Genomic DNA, 11,097 nt, shown 5'->3' on the forward strand with positions numbered 1-11,097 from the left:
TTCTATAGAGTCGTTATGAGTCGAAATTGACTTGATGGCAATGAATTTTTATACAATCCCTAAATCTCATTTTTATATACTCATAATTACTAGAAGTTAGACTCAAGACCTTAAACAAAATTCAGTTCAATGATTTTTCTTAAGAAAATTAAAAAAAAAATAGTTATCATGTTTTAAATTTTTAGAAGTTTAGCATTTGTTAATTAATAAACATAGATTCTGGAGGAGACATCTTTTCCAGTCTTGGCAAAGGATAGTTGACTAAGCTTCCTGTATCCTTGCTATGCTTATTTATTTATTTATTTTCTAGGACTGACTTTCAGATTTCAAAAAACTAAAGCCATGTTACTGTCAGAGAGAAATAAAAGCACTGCCACATTCACTCTTTTGGGCTTCTCAGATTACCCAGAACTGCAGGTTCCCCTCTTCTTGGTATTTCTGACCATCTACAGTCTCACTGTTGTAGGGAATCTTGAGATGATTGTAATCATCAAAGTTAACCCCAAGCTGCACACCCCCATGTACTTTATCCTCAGCCACCTCTCATTTGTGGATTTCTGCTATTCCTCTATCATTGCTCCCAAGATGCTGGGGAACTTAGTTGTAGAAGACAGAACCATTTCATTTTTAGAATGTGTAGTGCAATACTTTCTCTTTTGTACCTTTGCAGTGACTGAATCCTTTCTATTAGCTGTAATGGCCTATGACCGCTTTGTGGCCATTTGCAAACCTCTGCTCTACACAGTTGCCATGTTCCAGGGACTCTGTGCTATGCTGGTGGCAGGATCATATGCGTGGGGAATAGTATGTTCCTTGATACTCGCATGCTCTGCTTTGAAATTATCTTTTCATGGTTCCAACACAATCAATCACTTCTTCTGTGAGTTCTCCTCACTTCTCTCCCTTTCTTGCTCTGATACTTCTCTCAGCCTGTTGTTGCTTTTCATCTTTGCTACTTTTAATGTGGTGAGTACGTTACTCATCATTCTTACTTCTTTTTTTTTTTTTAATAACTTTTATTAAGCTTCAAGTGAACGTTTACAAATCCAATCAGTCTGTCACATATAAGTTTACATACATCTCACTCCCTACTCCCACTTACTCTCCCCGTCTTGAGTCAGCCCTTTCAGTCTCTCCTTTCTTGACAATTTTGCCGGCTTCCCTCTCTCTCTATCCTCCCATCCCCCCTCCAGACAAGAGTTGCCAACACAATCTCAAGTGTACACCTGATATAATTAGCTCACTCTTCATCAGCGTCTCTCTCCCACCCGCTGACCAGTCCCTTTCATGTCTGATGAGTTGTCTTCAGGGATGGTTCCTGTCCTGTGTCAACAGAAGGTCTGGAGAGCATGACCGCCGGGATTCCTCCAGTCTCAGTCAGACCATTAAGTTTGGTCTTCTTATGAGAATTTGGGGTCTGCATCCCACTGCTCTCCTGCTCCCTCAGGGGTCCTCTGCTGAGCTCCCTGTCAGGGCAGTCATCGATTGTGGCCGGGCACCAACTAGTACTTCTGGTCTCAGGATGATGTAGGTCTCTGGTTCATGTGGCCCTTTCTGTCTCTTGGGCTCTTAGTTGTCATGTGGGCTTGGTGTTCTTCATTTTCCTTTGCTCCAGGTGGGTTGAGACCAATTGCTGCATCTTAGATGGCTGCTTGTTAGCATTTAAGACCCCAGACGCCACATTTCAAAGTGGGATGCAGAATGATTTCATAATAGAATTATTTTGCCAATTGACTTAGAAGTCCCCGCAAACCATGTTCCCCAGACCCCCGCGCTTGCTCCGCTGAGCTTTGAAGCATTCATTTTATCCCGGAAACTTCTTTGCTTTTGGTCCAGTCCAACTGAGCTGACCTTCCATGTATTGAGTGTTGTCTTTCCCTTCACCTAAAGCAGTTCTTATCTACTGATTAATCAATAAAAAACCCTCTCCCACCCTCCCTCCCTCCCCCCCTCGTAACCACAAAAGTATGTGTTCTTCTCAGGTTTACTATTCCTCAAGATCTTATAATAGTGGTCTTATACAGTATTTGTCCTTTTGCCTCTGACTCATTTCGCTCAGCATAATGCCTTCCAGGTTCCTCCATGTTATGAAATGTTTCAGAGATTCGTCACTGTTCTTTATCGATGCGTAGTATTCCATTGTGTGAATATACCACAATTTATTTACCCATTCATCCGTTGATGGACACCTTGGTTGCTTCCAACTTTTTGCTATTGTAAACAGAGCTGCAATAAACATGGGTGTGCATATATCTGTTTGTATGAAGGCTCTTGTATCTCTAGGGTATATTCCGAGGAGTGGGATTTCTGGGTTGTATGGTAGTTCTATTTCTAACTGTTTAAGATAACGCCAGATAGATTTCCAAAGTGGTTGTACCATTTTACATTCCCACCAGCAGTGTATGAGAGTTCCAATCTCTCCGCAGCCTCTCCAACATTTATTATTTTGTGTTTTTTGGATTAATGCCAGCCTTGCTGGTGTGAGATGGAATCTCATCGTAGTTTTAATTTGCATTTCTCTAATGGCTAATGATCGAGAGCATTTTCTCATGTATCTGTTGGCTGCCTGAATATCTTCTTTAGAGAAATGTGTGTTCATATCCTTTGCCCACTTCTTGATTGGGTTGTTTGTCTTTTTGTGGTTGAGTTTTGACAGAATCATGTAGATTTTAGAGATCAGGCGCTGGTCGGAGATGTCATAGCTGAAAATTCTTTCCCAATCTGTAGGTGGTCTTTTTACTCTTTTGGTGAAGTCTTTAGATGAGCATAGGTGTTTGATTTTTAGGAGCTCCCAGTTATCGGGTTTCTCTTCATCATTTTTGGTAATGTTTTGTATTCTGTTTATACCTTGTATTAGGGCTCCTAGGGTTGTCCCAATTTTTTCTTCCATGATCTTTATCGTTTTAGTCTTTATGTTTAGGTCTTTGATCCACTTGGAGTTAGTTTTTGTGCATGGTGTGAGGTATGGGTCCTGTTTCATTTTTTTGCAAATGGATATCCAGTTATGCCAGCACCATTTGTTAAAAAGGCTGTCTTTTCCCCAGTTAATTGACACTGGTCCTTTGTCAAATATCAGCTGCTCATACGTGGATGGATCTATGTCTGGGTTCTCAATTCTGTTCCATTGGTCTATGTGTCTGTTGTTGTACCAATACCAGGCTGTTTTGACTACTGTGGCTGTATAATAGGTTCTGAAGTCAGGTAAGGTGAGGCCTCCCACTTTCTTCTTCTTTTTCAGTAGTGCTTTGCTTATCCGGGGCTTTTTTCCCTTCCATATGAAATTGGTGATTTGTTTCTCTATCCCCTTAAAATATGACATTGGAATTTGGATCGGAAGTGCGTTAAATGTATAGATGGCTTTTGGTAGAATAGACATTTTTACTATGTTAAGTCTTCCTATCCATGAGCAAGGTATGTTTTTCCACTTAAGTATGTCCTTTTGAATTTCTTGTAGTAGAGCTTTGTAGTTTTCTTTGTATAGGTCTTTTACATCCTTGGTAAGATTTATTCCTAAGTATCTTATCTTCTTGGGGGCTACCGTGAATGGTATTGATTTGGTTATTTCCTCTTCGGTGTTCTTTTTGTTGATGTAGAGGAATCCAAGTGATTTTTGTATGTTTATTTTATAACCTGAGACTCTGCCAAACTCTTCTATTAGTTTCAGTAGTTTTCTGGAGGATTCCTTAGGGTTTTCTGTGTATATAATCATGTCATCTGCAAATAGTGATAACTTTACTTCTTCCTTGCCAATCCGGATACCTTATATTTCTTTGTCTAGCCTGATTGCCCTGGCTAAGACTTTCAACACGATGTTGAATAAGAGCGGTGATAAAGGGCATCCTTGTCTGGTTCCCGTTCTCAAGGGAAATGCTTTCAGGTTCTCTCCATTTAGAGTGATATTGGCTGTTGGCTTTGCATAGATGCCCTTTATTATGTTGAGGAATTTTCCTTCAATTCCTATTTTGGTAAGAGTTTTTATCATAAATGGGTGTTGGACTTTGTCAAATGCCTTTTCTGCATCAATTGATAAGATCATGTGGTTTTTGTCTTTTGTTTTATTTATGTGATGGATTACATTAATGGTTTTTCTGATATTAAACCAGCCTTGCATACCTGGTATAAATCCCACTTGATCAGGGTGAATTATTTTTTTGATGTGTTGTTGGATTCTATTGGCTAGAATTTTGTTGAGGATTTTTGCATCAATGTTCATGAGGGATATAGGTCTATAATTTTCTTTTTTTGTAATGTCTTTACCTGGTTTTGGTATCAGGGAGATGGTGGCTTCATAGAATGAGTTGGGTAGTATTCCGTCATTTTCTATGCTTTGGAATACCTTTAGTAGTAGTGGTGTTAACTCTTCTCTGAAAATTTGGTAGAACTCTGCAGTGAAGCCGTCCGGGCCAGGACTTTTTTTTGTTGGGAGTTTTTTGATTACCGTTTCAATCTCTTTTTTTGTTATGGGTCTATTTAGTTGTTCTGCTTCTGAATGTGTTAGTTTAGGTAGGTAGTGTTTTTCAAGGAATTCATCCATTTCTTCTAGGTTTTCAAATTTGTTAGAGTACAATTTTTCATAATAATCTGAAATGATTCTTTTAATTTCATTTGGTTCTGTTGTGATGTGGTCCTTCTCATTTCTTATTCGGGTTATTTGTTTCCTTTCCTGTATTTCTTTAGTCAGTCTAGCCAATGGTTTATCAATTTTGTTAATTTTTTCAAAGAACCAGCTTTTGGCTTTGTTAATTCTTTCAATTGTTTTTCTGTTCTCTAATTCATTTAGTTCAGCTCTAATTTTTATTATTTGTTTTCTTCTGGTGCCTGATGGATTCTTTTGTTGCTCACTTTCTATTTGTTCAAGTTGTAGGGACAGTTCTCTGATTTTGGCTCTTTCTTCTTTTTGTATGTGTGCATTTATTGATATATTGACCTCTGAGCACTGCTTTTGCTGTGTCCCAGAGGTTTTGATAGGAAGTATTTTCATTCTCGTTGCTGTCTATGAATTTCCTTATTCCCTCCTTGATGTCTTCTATAACCCAGTCTTTTTTCAGGAGGGTATTGTTCATTTTCCAAGTATTTGATTTCTTTTCCCTCGTTCTTCTGTTATTGATCTCTAGTTTTATTGCCTTGTGGTCTGAGAAGATGCTTTGTAATATTTCGATGTTTTGGACTCTGCAAAGGTTTGTTTTATGACCTAATATGTGGTCTATTCTAGAAAATGTTCCATGTGCGCTAGAAAAAAAAGTATATTTTGCAGCAGTTGGGTGGAGAGTTCTGTATAAGTCAATGAGGTCAAGTTGGTTGATTGTTGTAATTAGATCTTCCGTGTCTCTGTTGAGCTTCTTACTGGATGTCCTGTCCTTCTCCGAAAGGGGTGTGTTGAAGTCTCCTACTATAATTGTGGAGGTATCTATCTCGCTTTTCAGTTCTGTTAAAATTTGATTTATATATCTTGCAGCCCTGTCATTGGGTGCGTAAATATTTAATATGGTTATGTCTTCCTGATCAATTGTCCCTTTTATCATTATATAGTGTCCTTCTTTATCCTTTGTGGTGGATTTAAGTCTAAAGTCTATTTTGTCAGAAATTAATATTGCTACTCCTCTTCTTTTTTGCTTATTGTTTGCTTGATATACTTTTTTCCATCCTTTGAGTTTTAGTTTGTTTGTGTCTCTAAGTCTAAGGTGTGTCTCTTGTAGGCAGCATATAGATGGATCGTGTTTCTTTATCCAGTCTGTGACTCTCTGTCTCTTTATTGGTGCATTTAGTCCATTTACATTCAGGGTAATTATAGATAAATAAGTTTTTAGTGCTGTCATTTTGATGCCTTTTTATGTGTGTTGTTGACAATTTCATTTTTCCACATACTTTTTTGTGCTGAGGCGTTTTTCTTAGTAAATTGTGAGATCCTCACTTTCATAGTGTTTGACTTTATGTTAGTTGAGTCGTTACGTTTTTCTTGGTTTTTGTCTTGAGTTATAGAGTTGTTATACCTTTTTGTGGTTACCTCATTATATACCCCTATTTTTCTAAGTAAAAACCTAACTTGTATTGTTCTATATCGCCTTGTATCACTCTCCATATGGCAGTTCAATGCCTCCTGTATTTAGTCTCTCTTTTTGATTATTGTGATCTTTTAGCTATTGACTTCCATGATTCCCTGTTATGTGTATTTTTTTTTAATTAATCTTAATTTGTTTGTTTTTGTGATTTCCCTATTTGAGTTGATATCAGGACGTTCTGTTTTGTGACCTTGTGTTGTGCTGATATCTGATATTATTGGTTCTCTGACCAAACAATATCCTTTAGTATTTCTTGTAGCTTTGGTTTGGTTTTTGCAAATTCTCTAAACTTGTGTTTGTCTGTAAATATCTTAATTTCGCCTTCATATTTCAGAGAGAGTTTTGCTGGATATATGATCCTTGGTTGGCAGTTCTTCTCCTTCAGTGTTCTGTATATGTCATCCCATTCCCTTCTTGCCTGCATGGTTTCTGCTGAGTAGTCAGAACATATTCTTATTGATTCTCCCTTGAAGGAAACCTTTCTTTTCTCCCTGGCTGCTTTTAAAATTTTCTGTTTATCTTTGGTTTTGGTGAGTTTGATGATAATATGTCTTGGTGTTTTTCTTTTTGGATCAATCTTAAATGGGGTTCGATGAGCATCTTGGATAGATATCCTTTCGTCTTTCATGATGTCAGGGAAGTTTTCTGTCAGAAGTTCTTCAACTATTTTCTCTGTGTTTTCTGTCCCCCCTCCCTGTTCTGGGACTCCAATCACCCGCAGGTTATCCTTCTTGATAGAGTCCCACATAATTCTTAGGGTTTCTTCATTTTTTTTAATTCTTTTATCTGATTTTTTTTCAGCTATGTTGGTGTTGATTCCCTGGTCCTCCAGATGTCCCAGTCTGCATTCTAATTGCTCGAGTCTGCTCCTCTGACTTCCTAGTGTGTTGTCTAATTCTGTTATTTTATTGTTAATCTTTTGGATTTCTACATGTTGTCTCTCTATGGATTCTTGCAACTTATTAATTTTTCCAGTATGTTCTTGAATAATCTTTTTGAGTTCTTCAACAGTTTTATCAGTGTGTTCCTTGGCTTTTTCTGCAGATATCCTAATTTCATTTGTGATATCATTAAGCATTCTGTAAATTAGTTTTTTATATTCTGTATCTGATAATTCCAAAATTGTATCTTCATTTGGGAAAGATTTTGATTCTTTTGTTTGGGGAGTTGGAGAAGCTGTCACGGTCTGCTTCTTTAAGTGGTTTGATATGGATTGTTGTCTCCGAGCCATCACTGGGAAACTAGTTTTTCCAGAAAATCCGCTAAAAAAAAACTGCAGTCAGATCCCTATCAGAGTTCTCCCTCTGGCTCAGGCTATTCAGATGTTAATGAAGCCGCCTGGGGAGGGTGGGGGAGGGAACAGAGAGATAGGAGAGTAGCACCTCAGAATATAGCCAGAGTTGCTTGTCTTGCTTGGAAAGACTATTATATCTGAGATTCCCGCGGGCGCGTCGCCTATGTGTGCTGTCTGTGTGGAGATTGCCCCCGGGGGGTCTGGCCCGCTGGAGTCACGGTCAGATCCTCCGCTTCCAGCCCCACGCCCAGCGTCAAGGCTCCCCTACTGGGACGGTGCACTCTCGACTCCAAAATCAGTCGCTGCCTCCCGGGGACTTCTCGTCCCTCCAGCCGCGTGGCCGTGCCGCCCCCGTGAACCAGGTGGGCCCCCTCCCGGGGTTAGTTCAGATGGGTGGAGTAGCTCCCCGTGCTTGTGCCGCGACCGAGTGTCCCGGCTGGAACGCTGTTCTCCCCGCTCCAATACCAGTCGCTGCCTCCCGGGGACTTCTCCTACCGGCTGCGTCCCACGCCGCCCGCGCGACCCGGATGGTCACCTTCCCGGGGTTAGTTCAGGGGGTGGAGCAACTCTCCGTGTTTATGGCGTACCTGCGTGCAGTCCAAATCCCTGTGGGACGGTTCCCCGGCTCGGGTGCTGCTCTTTCTGCTCCAAGATCAGTCACTGCCTCCCAGGGACTTCTCCTAACGGCTGTGTCCCACGCCGCCCGTGGAACCGGCTAGTCCCCCTCCCGGGGTTAGTTCAGGGGGGTGGAGCAGGTCTCTGTGCTTGTGCCGTACCTGACTGGTATGCTGGCTCCAGGCTCTGGAAACAATCGCTGCTTCCCCGTATTAGTTCGTTCTCCGTCTCTAAATCTGTGTTTGTTGTTCAGGGTTCGTAGATTGTTATGTATGTGATCGATTCACTTGTTTTTCCGTGTCTTTGTTGTAAGAGGGATCCGAGGTAGCGTCTGCCTAGTCCGCCATCTTGGCTCCGCCTCCCTCATTCTTACTTCTTATGTGTTTATTGTTGTCACCATCTTGAAAATGAGTTCAGCCAGTGGGCGTTGTAAGACATTCTCTACCTGTGCCTCTCATCTGACTGCCATCACCATCTTCCATGGCACCGTCCTCTTCCTCTACTGTGTGCCCAACTCAAAAAACTCCAGGCACACCATCAAAGTAGCCTCTGTGTTTTACACAGTGGTGATCCCCATGTTGAATCCCTTGATCTACAGTCTGAGGAATAAGGATGTCAAGAATACAGTCAGCAAGATAATGGACACTAAAGTCTTTTCTCATTGACCATATTATTTTAGTAGAATTTGTCCCAAAATTTTAAATAAAGTGTGTCCAAAAAGGCCATTTTAAAAGATACCTTTAAAATTAATACTTAATATTGCCCACATGTGTCTGTCAGTTTCTCGTACTGTGGGGACTTGTGTGTTGCTGTGATGCTAGAAGCTATGCCACCAGTATTCAGATATCAGCAGGGTCACCCATGGAGGACAGGTTTCAACTGAGCTTCCAGACTAAGACAGACTAGGAAGAAGGACCCAGCAGAGTACTTTTGAAAAGCACTAGCCTGTGAAAACCTTATGAATAGCAGTGGAACATTGTCTGATGTAATGCTGGAAGATGAGCCCCCCAGGTTGGAAAGCAGTCAAAAGGTGACTAGGAAAGAGCTGCCTCCTCAAAGTAGAGTTGACCTTAATGACGTGGATGGAGTCAAGCTTTTGGGACTTTCATTTGCTGATGTGGCACGACTCAAAATGAGAAGAAACAGTTGCAAACATCTATTAATAATTGGAACCTGGAATATATGAAATACGAATCTAGGAAAATTGGAAATCATCAAAAATTAAATGGAACACATAAACATCGATATCCTAGGCATTAGTCAGCTGAAATGGACTGGTATTGGCCATTTTGAATCGGACAATCATATAGTCTACTATGCTGGGAATGACAACTTGAAGAGGAATGATGTTGCATTCATTGTCAAAAGAACATTTCAAGATCTATCCTGGAGTACAATGCTGTAAGTGATAGGGTAATATCCATACGCCTACAAGGAAGACCAGTTAATACGACTATTATTCAAATTTATGCACCAACCACTAGGGCCAAAGATGAAGAAATGGAAGATTTTTATCAGCTGCTACAGTCTGAAATTGATCGAACATGCAATCAAGATGCATTGATAATTACTGGTGATTGGAACATGAAAGTTGGAAACAAAGAAGAAGGATCAGTAGTTGGAAAATATGGCCTTGGTGATAGAAACGATGCCAAAGATCGAATGATAGAATTTTGCAAGACCAATGACTTCTTCTTTGGAAATACCTTCTTTCACCAACATAAACGGCAACTATACACATGGACCTGCCAGATGGAACACACAGAAATCAAATTGACTACATCTGTGGAAAGAGACAATGGAAAAGCTCAATATCATCAGTCAGAAGAAGGCAGGGCCTACTATGGAACAGGCCATCAATTGCTCATATGCAAGTTCAAGCTGAAACTGAAGAAAATCAGAGCAAGTCCATGAGAGCCAAAATATGACCTTGAGTATATCCCACCTGAATTTAGAGACCATCTGAAGAACAGATTGGACACATTGAACACTAATGACCGCAGACCAGACGAGTTGTGGAAGGACATCATCCATGAAGAAAGCAAGAGGTCACTCAAAAGACAGAAAAGAAAGAAAAGACCAAGATGGATGTCAGAGGAGACTCTGAAACTTGCTCTCGAGCATCAAGCAGCTAAAGCAAAAGGAAGAATTGATGAAGTAAAAGAACTGAACAGAAGATTTCAAAGGGACTCTTGAGAAGACTAAGTAAAGTATTCTAATGACATGTGCAAAGAGCTGGAGATGGAAAACCAAAAGGGACGAACATGCTCGGTGTTTCTCAAGCTGAAACATCTGAAGAAAAAATTCAAGTCTCGAGTTGCAATAGTGAAGATTTCCATGGGGAACTTATTAAATGATGTAGGAAGCATCAAAAGAACATGGAACGATTACACAGAGTCATTATACCAAAAATAATTACATTGTTCAGTCAATTCAAGAAGTAGCATATGATCAGGAACCGATGGTACTGAAGGAAGAAGTCCAAGCTGCTCTGAAGGCATTGGCGAAAAACAAGGCTCCAGGGAGTTGATGGAATATCAATTGAGATGTTTCAAGGAACAGATGTAGCGCTAGAGGTGTTCACCAGTCTATGCCAAGGTATATGGAAGACAGCTTCCTGGCCAACTGACTGGAAGAGATCCATATTTATGCCTTTTCCCAAGAAAGGTGATCCAACCGAATGTGGAAATTATAGAACAATATCATTAATATCACACGCAACCAAAATTGTGCTGAAGATCCTTCAAAAATGGCTGCAGCAGTATATGGACAGGAAATTGCCAGAAATTCAGGCCGGTTTCAGAAGAGCATGTGGAACCAGGGATATCATTGCTAATGTCAGATAGATCCTGGCTGAAAGCAGAGAATACCAGAGGGATTTTTACCTGTGTTTTATTGACTATGAAAAGGCATTCGACTGTGTGGACCGTAACAAACTATGGATAACACTGCAAAGAATGGGACTTCCAGAACACTTAATTGTGCTCGTGAGGAACATTTACAGAGATCAAAGAGGCAGTTCTTCGGACAGAACAAGGGGATACTGATTGGTTTAAAGTCAGGAAAGGTGTGTGTCAGGGTTGTATTCTTTCACCATACCTATTCAATCTGTATGCTGAGCAAATAATT

The 11,097-nt window shown here is 40.3% G+C and overlaps 1 protein-coding gene across 1 annotated transcript; it reads left to right on the plus strand.

Moving 5' to 3' along the window:
* Positions 1-342: 342 nt before the first annotated feature.
* On the plus strand, positions 343-8,633 carry LOC126066814 (olfactory receptor 5D18-like). The gene is made up of 2 exons (XM_049868202.1): positions 343-982; positions 8,332-8,633. Exons 1-2 carry the CDS (start codon positions 343-345, stop codon positions 8,631-8,633), a joined length of 942 nt encoding a protein of 313 aa, XP_049724159.1.
* Positions 8,634-11,097: the final 2,464 nt, after the last annotated feature.

Source organism: Elephas maximus, chromosome 24, assembly GCF_024166365.1.
Source record: "Elephas maximus indicus isolate mEleMax1 chromosome 24, mEleMax1 primary haplotype, whole genome shotgun sequence".
Classification (NCBI taxonomy): domain Eukaryota; kingdom Metazoa; phylum Chordata; class Mammalia; order Proboscidea; family Elephantidae; genus Elephas; species Elephas maximus.

Bases quoted from the DNA above. Each gene is read 5' to 3' on its own strand.
- LOC126066814 (XM_049868202.1), top strand. From the start codon at position 343: ATGTTACTGTCAGAGAGAAATAAAAGCACTGCCACATTCACTCTTTTG. The intron at 983-8,331 runs TCATTCTTACTT...GCTCCGCCTCCC, and splicing joins TGTGGTGAGTACGTTACTCA to TCATTCTTACTTCTTATGTG.